Here is a 13,251-nt window from a genome sequence, read left to right as displayed (position 1 = left end):
CAGTGTTTATAGGCTAAGCTTAGTTACACACATACTATAGAGATATGCCCCTGTATCAAGTAAACATACTTAAGCAAAGGCAGATGGACAGGCAAGCAGTCTGGTATAATTACAGAAAACGGAATCACAATCACCATAAAGCTTGCAAAAAAAGTAAAAAAGTGCAAAAAAAGAACTGGACCAAAGAAGCTGAAAAGGTCTTAATCATTATGCAAGCAAACTGCGGTGCAGAAAACTGCTGGGATTAAGGCAACGACAAACAAGCCAACAGCACAAGGTTCATGCTTATGAGGAGACAGATGTTGACACTTCGGAGCAGTGTGTCATGGTTGGAAAGCCTATTAAAACAAAATCAACTGAGTGCACACATTCAAGTCACACTTTGTGTTCTTCACTGATTAAAAAACTGCAAATGCACATATTGGTTTTGAACATGCCCTAACATTGTGGGATGCTTTATTATCAAGCTTGCAAAATGACAAAGCTCCAGTATGTGCGACATGCTTTCTTGCAACTAACTGTGAACCTTAATGTACCAGATGAAAAACTGCAATTACTGAACATAGGTTTTTTTAGAAAATGACAGAGTAATTACAGAGCAACTTGTAAAGCAATGCTTTGCTCTAATGGATTGAGGAGAAATGGTGTAATGTCGTCTGTTTAAATCTGCAGATGTCTTCCTCTGAGAACATGAATAATGATATGTGACAGAAAAACTTCAGAGAGAGTTTTCATTTTGGGATGAATGATGATATACAGACTCGCTGAAATATTGTGTCAGCAGCCCAAGATGGATAACTTCACCACAAATATATGACAGTGAAAGATCCGCTGTCACTCAGTTTGCAACAGATGTAAAAGAATGGTGTTGCAGACACGTGGATAAGAAGGAGGCAGATGTGATATTCAGATTGATGTGTTGCGGGACTTGTTGGACAGGTTATTGCTGTACAAGCAGTTTGATAGTATGACACTACGACTTGTCGGTAAAAATGGATGACCTTGAAAATTAAGATAAAGGCAACACTTCAGCAGGTTTAGTGCATTTAGAGTACTGAGGATTGTTGTCACAGGATGATTTTTAGTTATCAGCTATAACAATAATGTGTCCCACTCAATTTGTCTTACTCAAGCCCCTGCCACACAGAATGTCCACAACAGTGCCGCAATGAAGTAACACTGCAACGCCCACTTTGTTTATTCACACTGGACCAACCAAAGGCAAGAGGCGGTGTAACGCCGCCCCTGTGTATGATTTCACATTTCACAGCAGCCAGCCTTCTGGAAGAAAAAGAGGCTTCGGCATCTTCTTGTATGAGTTGATTTACTTACACTCAGAAACGACTTGTCCCAGAAATCGTCAACTTTATAAGCTACATTAAAGTAGCACAATTGTCTGTAGAGAGAAGGACAGAGACGGACTGCAGCACCCGGCAGTGCATACACTTATTTAAGGGGGGCGAGAGAGGAAGAGAGATAGAGAAAAGGTATACCATTGAATGCAATGTAAGTTAGTAACAACTTAGGCTAGTCTGAATGCTGCTTTGTCAGTTTTAGACCCTCCTGTGGGTCGACACGTGCATCGCTACTGTTGAGGTTAGGCACTGTTGCGGCGCAGTATCTATCTCCGCTACTGTACAACTGTAGTGCACCTACATACTGACATTCATGGTACATGTCATCAAATGGCCCAGATGGAGCTGACTAGGCCGGTAAATAAATATGGGAATGAATACAAAGGTAAAAAAAAGAAGCTAATTAAAACTGAAATATCAATTTATGTCACATTATAGTTTTAACTTTAACATTTCATGGCATATTCATTTATTTATCGAGTCATTTATTTATAATGTATTTATTCTTTTCTATTTTGGCAGCAGTTGCCATCTTAATTCCACTTATATTTTAGCTTTAGTCAAAAATGGTTCTGTTTATATGAGAGTTACAGCAGAGTAGATCTCTATTCTACAGTACAGTAAACACATCATGGAGCTGGGGAAAAGACAGATTTCATATGCATGACTTTGTTAAAGCTGTGATATAAAACCACAATTCACAATTCTAGCTACACCATGTTTGTGTAAGTGTTTGTGGATGTTTGTCAGAGAGTGGAAAAGATGCACACATGCAGATATAAACATATGTTTAAAAATAACCATCTAATCACAGTCACTCTCTCAGCCAGGCACAACTCACGTGGTGAAGGCAGGATTGTACTTGGCTCCCAGGTAGTAAGAGTACAGGTTGAACATGCCAATCATGAATGCCACAAACACCATGATGAAGATGACCATGAACTTGAAGATATCTTTGACTGTGCGCCCCAGTGAGATCTGCAGTGGGCCAAAGCTCTCATTGGCTGGCAGGATGTAGGCGATGCGCGAGAAGCTCAGCACCACCGCGATGGCGTAAAGGCCTTCTGAGATAATCTGGGGGTCTGAGGGCCGCCACTTGTTCCTGGCTGGAGGAGAAAGAAAAGCTGTCAATGTATCATCTTATTGAACCACTGCAGACACCAGAGGGTGTTGTTTAATTGTTTGTGTTTGTGGGAAACTGTTTTTTCGCCCATTTGGACAATAAAATGGGTCCTCAGTTTCACACTGAATAAAACCTAGTATAGCTCCAACATTAATGTTGAAATGACCGGCCACAATTATCCACAGCTGCATTTGTAAATATAACTATCCTTCATTTTTTTTCCCCTTCTGGACAAACTTTTGGTCAGAGTTGGATCTAAATGACATTGTACAAACAATGTAAACACCACATAGAGAAAAAATAAGTAGAAAGAAATACTATTTTGCTGTCACTCCAATTGTGACAAGGAGTAAACAAAATCATAAACAATGTGTATTTGTCAGTGCAGATGTGGAGACTTATGGTGAACAGCTTATGGGGATAATAACTGACAGTGATGTACAGTACAGTACATTTTCATCTAAATATTGATGTCATGACAGAGTCAGGCCACCAGATGACAGCACTGATGAAGGTTCTCTTAATAGGCCACCAAGAAGTCTACAGTCAAGCAGCATGCAGCATGTTTGAACACGTTGTAGAGGAGTTGCTTCTGGAACTAAAAGTCTATATTTTCTTTGATCTTAAGTTTTCCTGAGTCTTTAATATTCTGAAATGTATCCAGTGGATATAGTGGAGAGGAGCAGGCAGTTGTATATTTACAAGAAAGGCAGATAGAGTAGGGAAGGTAGGAGGGGTAGAAGTGGTTTTCTCTCATCGATCGGCGCTTAATTATATTGTGATTAAAAATATATATACATTTACGAAAATAACCGTTTGCTCTGTTTGCTTATCTGTGGAGTTTATGTCTACCTAAGTATACTGTATATGTATATCTGCTCTTTCTCACTTGCACATTAAAATCCACATTGCACATTTTAATATAGTGTTTTATCTGCAATACTGTACTTCTATTTTATTCTATTTTATTGTTGTTCATATTTTGTATTTTATATTTTATCTTATTTTAGTACTTTTGATTGCTCTGTACCGCTGCTACGATGACCTAATTTCCCCTCGGGGATAAATAAAGTTATCTATCTATCTATCTATCTATCTATCTATCTATCTATCTATCTATCTATCTATCTATCTATCTATCTATCTATCTATCTATCTATCTATCTATCTATCTATGGAGGAGAATGTGCACAAATATGTGTGAATATCTCGAGTTGGTTTATGCACAGTATTTTGTTTTATTTAAAGGTTTGAAATAAAGTATATTTAATTCATTACATTTTTGCTAAATCTTGACGAAAGCATGCAACATTGACATTTTTTTTCAAAATGACAAACACACGTTCATCTTCTTGTATCCCTGCTCAGGTTTTTAGTTTTTCATGACATTTTTAAACAAATACTCACCTGATTCACCTTATCAGCGACGGATGTAGCACAACAATGATTGAAACACCTTATATAAAGCTTCTACATTTTATTATGTGGTGTCAAACTGGTCTTTCCTGAGAAAACATGGTATGGTAAATAAGAAATCGCCATTTTGTGGAACAGAAACTATTATTTATTTCAGATTAAACATCAAAAGAATTGTAGTTAGGACTAGTGGCAGTCACAATGGCTAACAAAACAAAGAAAAGAGCTGCAGGAACTCAGACTCTGTCCACAAGTAACCTCTAGTCAACACTAGAGAAATACGTAAACTCCTTAGCATTGTCATCATATTTTTGGAGTAAATGCCTACCGAAAGTGAAGTAGGCGACTTCTTCAGGCAGCGAGGCGTTGCTGAGGTCATCGTCTGGTACGTGCATGTCCACATACTGCTGGGCTTTGGATGCCTTGAGGAACGCCATGAAGCGTGCCGTGAAAGACGCCACAAAGATAGACAACATGCCAAAATCCAGAACGTTCCACAGGTGCATGATGTACTCTCTGGGTCCGTCGGTCCAGATCTCCTTACATTCTGACCAAATCATACCTGAGGACGAGGAGACACAAATAAACACACAGATACAGTATATTGTGAAAAGACGGGCAATACAGTACACATGAAATATATACAAGCTAAGGAAGAGGCCCTCGCATGCATTGTAAACATGCACAGGTACCGCTGCAAAGAAACATGCGTACACACAGATGTTGACAACAAAGTTTATAATTTATACTCAACCATTCAGACATCACACTTATAGCTCACACACACACACACACACACACACACACACACACACACACACACACACACACACACACACACACACACACACACACACACACACATACACACACATACACACACACACACACACACACACACACACACACACACACACACACACACACATACACACACATACACAAAATGGAAAAAAAAATCCTCCTACGCAACCACTCTGTCATTCCCTATTTGGAGCCAAAACAAGGAGAAAATTGCTTACTGAAAAGGCGCCCTGATCAGTATCATCTCGCTAACAATTACCGGGCCTTCAAAGCAGGTTGCTGGAATTACAATTACCCTTCTCCACCACTCATAGAATACAAAAGCGGCACATACACAAAAAAACACACACAAGCACCTGCTGCCAAAAATTACCGCAGATGGGGCAAAGTATGGTGCCATTACACGTAAACAAATAAAACCAGGAACATTTGTGCACCAACGTACACAAACCACTCCCATAATGTTATTATATGTGTGTATCTGTAGATGAAAGGAAGAACATCAGCAGATGGGAAACAGCTGAGGTCTGACAGATCAGTCATCCCCGTCTATCTGTGTCTTCATGCCTGTCTTCTTGTATGCCATACACTCCAGCCATCCCTTTGCTTTCATCCATCTCCCCAGCTCCCATCTTTCATCCATTTTACTTTTTCTCCATCCCTCCCTCCAATATTTCCTCAGCACCGCTTCTCAGGTCAACCTCCAAATTTCCATCCAGCTTATCGTTAAGACTCAACAACTCTGGCCTGTGCTGCATCCAACCAGGCAACTTCCATTTGATCTTTGGAAGATAAAAGTGAATGAATTGTTGTATTTCTATAACCTCAGCTTTCATCCACTTGGTTGGTAAAGTGCTGCATTAAGCTGCCTCATATCAAAGCTGGGCATAAAAGTTCACAGACTCTTTCTACAAACTTTAATAACTTATGCGGATGGAGTTGTGTTGTAACAGAAACCATTGGTAGAATGTTGATTTAGTACATCTATATTGATTGAGGAGAACCTATTATGCTTCTCCTTATTTTATGTCATATATATATACAGTATTTTACATACACTGCTACATGTAGCTCCGTGCGAACGTCTGGGGAACCTGTAAAGTTGACGTACTGGAATACGTTGAATTGGTTTTGAAGCCTTTATTTGTGATTTTTCACGGTAGAAAGTGCCGCCATTCTCTGTTACAGACATTCCCTGGCAGCAATGATGGACAGCACGGAGACAGTGAGAGCACATATGCGAAAGACTCGTAAATGCTGACCAATCAGAACAGACTTGGCTTTGTTGGGAGGGGGGCTTAAAGAGACAGTTAAAAAAAAAAAAAAAAACGAACTAAAGTATATAAACATGTTCTAGTGGAAACACAAAATCCAAGTATGAACCTAAAATTAAGCACAAATAGGTCTCCTTTTAAAACTTAATGTATAAGACAAATAAAGACAGATAAAACATTTTGCGTTAACTCTCTTGTATTCTGTATCAAGGTTATTTTTTTTATCATGACAGAGAATCTGCTTCAACAGTGTCTAAAATCTATTTGCATTTTAATTGGCTGCAACTGTGCAGCATTCCAAACACCCTAGAAAGCGACTTACCCAACACCCACTTCATGATCAACATCTCTGTCCAGGAGAACTGGGTGGTCTTGACCCGAAACACCTGTCGCGGGTGGTCTGTGATGGTCTCATTGGGCAGGTTCTTGACACCCTCAAAGCGGTCTGAGGCGTTGACAACCAGCAGACCCAAGAAGATGGTGAAGGAGACAGCGTGAGCCACGAATTTCATGAAGGGGCTTCGCAGGATCTGTCCAAGCTGGAAGAGAGAAGATTGAGGATATAATAAGATGTATGTTCCAAAGTGTATCTGTGGTTCCCAAATATTAACTTAGGACTAAGTGATTAATAGTTGCTCTCCGTAATAATTGAGATACCTTGTTTCTAGCATCCTCTTTGGCAGTAAGGTGTAATTGCAGGCAATCCTGTTCTTTCAGAGTCCTCGATCTTGTTGCATTCATGGTCGCTATGTGTATTGACTTATTTCTTTGCTCTTTTGTAAACTGATTTGTACTCTGATTGCAAGTGAACGCAGCATCGATCTGGGCTGGCAGACAAACCGTTGTCAGCACCATCACTATTAACAAAATCTAAAGGAGTACAACATTAAAGATTTAAAGATTATAAAGCAACATCGGCATTCCAATGTGTTTCTGGACTAAGTACGATATTCACTCTCCGTTTTGGTCCTCCCGACTCCTAATGCTGTGTTAAACCCAAACGCGAGTGAACTTTTGCATTGTGTTACTCACGCAAGTTACAGCTTGGGAACATATTGGGATCATTTATATTTATTTGTATTAATTTGCATTACTTGGCCGAAATAACCACATGTGCTGCTTTATACCTGAGGTGCATGCAGTTCTGCGAATTCCGGGAAGTTTGTCTGGATAACTGTTGTTTCCAATGCTACTTAAGGTACAGAATTTTCTGCGATTTAAGTGTAATTAGCGGATCAAAAGTATGCCAAAAATAACTACATTTTGTCTGATTAAATGCTTTGTAAGGTCTGTCCACAAAATGACAAGCAAACAACTTTTGAAATTCATATTTCTAACCTTGCTCAACACTTATAGGTCTTTGCAATACAGCGTCACGCACATTTCTCGCTCGAGTTGAACTAGTTGAACTGGTGAAATATGCCATTTGTCATTCAGATGTGAAAAGCTAGCTTGGTGCGTTTGGTGCGAACACACCATAGTAAATATCTCAAACATGGCTAACAGATAATTGCTCGCTTTGTCTGTTTGACAAATTGATTCACATAGTGTGAAACACTGAGCACTAACAAATGTGTTGAGAATGCATTTCCTTTCTCATAAATCATTCTTCCCTGCCACTGCTCGCTCATTGCTGTGTTTCTTGGGGCATTACCACCACCTGCAGATTAGTGGAATTATGTGAAACCATTGGCAGGAACATGTGGGGACCCAATTATTAAATAAATCTCCCCATCATTCTACTAGTGGTCAAGAACTACATAGTGTATTTTTAAGGTGTCAAAGCCCTTTCATGGCACTGTCTTTGAAAGGTTAAAAAACGGACTATACACAAGTGTAAATTACAGCCAAACAAACATCTGTTTTTATTTACTGAGATAAATCAGTGTTCATGCTTTATGCAGAGTTCCTCAAATTTTTGGCCCACAGAGACCAAAATCTGACAAGCATCACTACACTACCCTTCTTCGCAGACAAACAGCAGCTGTTGTAATTCATGAATATGAAACCTAATGCCAGGGTAACTAAGATGCCAAACAATCAGCAGAGTTTATGAAAATGCGCCATATGGGGAGAAAGTAATGCAAGATGGTCCTGCACAAGAGGCGTTAAACATGCCGCCACCACACACACACACACACACACACACACACACACACACACACACACACACACACACACACACACACACACTTCCAACCACATACAGACATTTGAGATGCCAACATTTGCCACTCTCTAAACCTGCTGTGTTCAATATTAAGTACCCACAGGCATCTCTACTCTCTGCTTGCACGGGGATATTATAGCTGTCCCCATGCAGCACACACTACTAAACCATGCGGGAAGAGGTGGTTTGGTGAATCTTAACCCTGCAAAACCTCCTGTAAACCTCATCCTGCTCTGCTTCTGCACTGATAAGGCTGATCTATTCCATCCTTCAGTTTCAATGAGATGGTCATCCCCGATACTGCTTTGTGGGGACTGCAAACCCCATGGGTTTCTTTTTTATCAGTGTGATGGTAACAAGAGCTGATCTTCTCTCCTCCAACAAAATGGTGTCTGCTGGTGCATGCAGACTACATCAAAGAGGTTTGGTGAGAAATAGAAATCTAACAAGGCCAGAATGGAGCTGTTGTGTCCTTTATTAATACCTAACATCTTTCCAACTGAGAAGCAAGAATTACTATCTAGATATGAGCAAATACCGTCTGTCATACGTGTGTGTACGTAGTGCACACACATTTTGTGTTCAAATCACAATAGATTATGGGGCACATTCTCATAACTCACACACATATACACAATCCCAATGACAAAAACAGATTATTTAATTGGTCAGCCATCAAACTTCCAATCACCTTTTTAACTGTAAAGAGTTACAGCTAATCACAACTCTCCCATCAAAATCCCTCTATTTTTTCATTATATCCAATATTTTGTAGGTGATACACTTTTTGCATTCTTATTGACTGCAGTCCAATGATTTCCAGTCATAGCATCAATGATGAATGGCTTGTGACCCTGTCCATGTGTCGATAGGACTTTTTTTGTTGTAGCGACCTGCGTTTGAAACTCCCAAGAGACTAGAGAGGAAAGAAGAGAGAAAATAGCTAAGGTCCAGTAATCAATAATCCTTTGTTTCCTTGTTCATCATCATTTACCAAGTCCATTTATCACAATTTGTAAGTAAAGCCACACACTTATTTAATTTATGTTACATAAAATATCTGTAGATTTTGTTTTACCTGATGGGGTGGGGCAAGTTACGCATTCACCATTCTTGATGTGTATAGTTTCATTAAATCACATGGTAACAGGTAACTATAGCTTTATCATGTAAATGCAGTGAGGTAAAAAGCTGAATATTTCTCTTTGAAATATAGTAAAGTAGAAGTATAAATTAGCATAATATGAAAATACCCAAGTAATGTATCTCAAACTTGCACTTAAGTACACTACTTGAGTAAATGTAGACCACAACATTGATTGAATCACTAAATAAGTCAGCAATAGTTCATCAATAATAAAATAAATAAAATAAAAGTTGGCCCTGACACTTAACACTTATTCTACTTCATCTCTTTTCTGTCAGTCAGGCATGACTGAAAAGTGTTACTGTTCAGATTCAGACAACTTTATTTATCCTGAGAAAGGCAATCCTTTAAGCTTACCCCGTCCATATACAACAAACACAATTTAAAAGACATCAAAACTCACAGGCAAGGCCCTGTGTACATCCTTCAATACGTGTCCCATCACTCTCTGTATAGCATCCTAATTTTTTAGCCTTTTCAATCAATAAGAAATATTTATCATCAAAATAAGGCATCCATTTTCCATAACCTCCAGAGCATATCTTGTATGTGTCTCTTAAAGGAGATTTCAAAAGCAATTATATCTGTTTTCTCTGTCTACCTTCAAGGATTTACTACTAATTTTTGAGCAACAAAAAATATTCATATCTTGATCTCTCCCCACTGAAAGGAGAAATGTAATAAGGTTTGAGATTCTAATAACGGTGTGTTGTGGTGCCGTAAAAATAGAGAACACTATGAGCCTTAACAGATGAGATGATGCAATTGATGAGATGAGCAGAACAAAATTACATGATTAGCGCCAGGTGTTCGAGGGCACACTACACACAATCAACCAAAATGCATCAAAGCTTTTTCTCTGCAACTGTCTTCATGCATTTCTCTGATTAACTCTTATCTATTCTATTATCAAATCCAATTTAATATCTTTTGTCTCCGTTGAGCTGCCATCACATTATCAATAAGAATGCATAAACATCCATTTCATCGTTGTGTTATTAGTTTCACTTAAAGGGAAGCTATTATACTCTTTTTCAGGTCATCATCAAATCATGCATTTTGTGTTCTTACTAAAACATGTTTACATGTTCAAAAAACACTATTTTTCCTCATATATAGAGCTCATGGCTGCTATGCCTGTATCCACCCTCTGTCTGAGAGACTCTGTTGCAGCACCTGTCTCTTTTAAGACACCCTCCCGAAAAAGCCCAGTCTGCTCTGATTGGCCAGCACTTCCTGGTCTCTACTCCGCTATTCCATATCCGTATTACTGCAGAGGACTGACTGCAACTGCGTATAGTGGGATTTTCTGCCACCAAACGTCACAAATACAACCACAAACACAACCAGACATGATGCAGCAGGACTGTGATACAAAATTAGGGAGCAATGAACAACATTACAGCTTTGTCTGCCGTTAGCATGTAGCTACATGTAGTAAACAGCAGCACATGCTACCGGAGCAGTGTGTAGCTGTACTTTGTGGCCGTGCCCGGCGTGCTCTTCATGGATCAGATGACCTTATTTGAAAATCTGTGAAGGCTTGGTGTCAGACCACCGACAAAGTAGAAAAAAACTGTCTGAAAGGAGGCATTAACAGCAGTCTGTATCCTGAGCAGATCTGCTCATGGGGTGTTATACAGGTTTCCCATAAACATGCTTACCTCATTATCTGAAACTTTGATCATATTTACCATGAACATCTAAAATTATAACAAGATATATTAAGAAAAAAGATCAGGAAAGGCATAAAAGGTCCACTTAAATTGTTTACTTATCATTCCACCCTCTGTAGTACTGCATTTTACATATCTCAAAAGTCTATTTGCAGTAATAATAATAATGATTTTCATCCACACTACTTTTTTCCCCTGCTTCCTCAGCTGCATCAGACTGTGACACAGGCTCATTGGTTTGGTTAATTGATTCATAATCAAATGTAATCACACTTGCATGCCCATATTAACATACACAGGTGTTTTAGTGGCATAGTGATCAGGAGCAGAGCTGTCTCATGGTTGAATCCATGTTTCTCTGGTGCAGACACTTTCAGTGTTACTGCTCTCCATCCTCTCTCACACTTGACATCAGCTGCTCCCTCTCTTTAAAATGACTAATTCATCAGTCACACCAGACAGGAACCAGTCCTCAACACTGTTTCTAAATCTACCTAAGCCCCCCCCCCCCCCCCCCCCACACACACACACACACACAAACACACACACAAACACACACACACACACACACACAAGCACACACACACACACACACACAAACACACACACACACACACACACACATACCACTTGAGAATGAGATAAAGGATTATCCAGGTTAATGAGCAGATTTGCATAGCCACTCACTCAGCTCCTGTTTGTGTCACTTTAAAGATTATAATTTACTTGATGGAGTTTGAAAATATGTGATAGAGTGCCTCTGGGCCACTATAATCAACTGGTGATTATACAGTGCTCTTTAAATCAGAAATCAGTAACGTTTTGTCTGTTCAGAGTTAAATATCTCGACAACTTGTGGATGGATTGCCATTAATTTGACCACATACTGGTGGTCCCCACAGAAAGCACTAGGGTTGTCACAATACTAGAATTCGATACAGATACCCCGGGAACTATTCAATACCATTTTCAATACCATGGGGAGAAAATTACAAAAACACAAGGTATCATTTTTTCAAATAAATATAAGAACAATACAAAAATCACTAACGACACTTTAAAAAGTTGTCTGATGTAGTAAAAAAGGAAAGAAAATGCATAACTGCCGGGTGTATATAAATATGGCAAATGTGTTTAAATTCTCTTGTTTGTTTAATTGTGTTGTATAGCTCAGGGATTTCTGTTTACATTAAATGATTCCATGAAGTAGGTTAAACCTTGGATTTAGCCGGTGAATAATTTGTTGGAAGTCAGGTTTCTCCACAGTGTAAACAGGGATCTCGTCCATGCTATTGTATTCAGCTACAGTCCTGTTTATTTTCTGTGTTTCTGGTGACTTGCCTCGATATTATCGCTGCTGATTTAATAGAGTTGGTATAGCAGCTGCCACTGTTTCTGTCCTGCTGCTGGTTGACTTTTCAGACACGTTATTGTGTCATCCTGTTAAATATACATCTTTTAACATAAGACGGACAGGACTTATGACATTAGCTGCTTAGCTCTGGCGTTAACGTTACTGTTTATTATTAGACGCTAGCCGCTAGTTAATTTTGTTCATTTTCTACTAAAACTGTTTAGGGAAGTTCCTCCAGCAGCAGCGCTAGCTATAATTTTTAGTATTGATTATTTTCCGATAAATGATTTTTTGACAACCCTAGTTAGCACACAAATCCACAGTAAAGTAATGTAATACAGAATGCTGTCTTTGCAGTCCTTTCATTGTAAGCCATCATAATTATAATTACTATTTTAACTGCAGGGCTACACGGTGGTGTAGTGGGTAGCGCTGTCGCCTCACAGCAAGAAGGTCACAGGTTCGCATCCCGACCTCTGCCTTTCTTTGCGGAGTTTGCATGTTCTCCCCGTGTCTGCGTGGGTTTTCTCCGGGTACTCCGGTTTCCTCCCACAATCCAAAAACATGCATGTGTTAGGTTAATTGATGAGTCTAAAATTGCCCGTAGGTGTGAATGGTTGTCTGTCTCTGTACGTCTCTATGTGCCCTGTGATAGACTGGCGTCCTGTCCAGGGTGTACCCCGCCTCACGCCCGATGTCAGCTGGGATCAGCTCCAGCACCCCCGCGACCCCGACCCCGGGATAAGCGGTTGAAGATGAATGAATGAATGAATGAATTTTAACTGCAGTGAATCCAAGCTTACTAAAACCAACCCATGAGAGACTAAGCTACGAACCACAAGCCACCTTTTAAGTTTGCAAAAAAGGTGGAAACTCAATTTCCTTGCAAAAGTCATCCCAAAGGGTTCAATAAAGAGAAGTCTAAGTCTAAT

At 39.5% G+C, this 13,251-nt stretch overlaps 1 protein-coding gene across 2 annotated transcripts in view; it reads right to left on the bottom strand.

The window, feature by feature from the left end:
• trpc7b (transient receptor potential cation channel, subfamily C, member 7b) overlaps nucleotides 1-13,251 on the bottom strand; it is a gene marked incomplete at both ends in the record, with an annotated part of 45,703 nt that overhangs the window by 15,745 nt on the left and 16,707 nt on the right. For both annotated transcript variants that reach the window (XM_083915577.1, XM_083915578.1), the window contains 3 exons: nucleotides 2,197-2,461; nucleotides 4,223-4,456; nucleotides 6,295-6,511. In XM_083915577.1, the coding sequence (XP_083771703.1) occupies nucleotides 2,197-2,461; nucleotides 4,223-4,456; nucleotides 6,295-6,511 (716 nt within the window). The remainder of the gene's footprint in view (nucleotides 1-2,196; nucleotides 2,462-4,222; nucleotides 4,457-6,294; nucleotides 6,512-13,251) is intronic.

This window comes from Echiichthys vipera (assembly GCF_963691815.1).
Source record: "Echiichthys vipera genome assembly, chromosome: 6".
NCBI classification, from domain to species: Eukaryota; Metazoa; Chordata; class Actinopteri; order Perciformes; family Trachinidae; genus Echiichthys; species Echiichthys vipera.
This window is presented reverse-complemented; position numbering and strand designations above follow the sequence as displayed.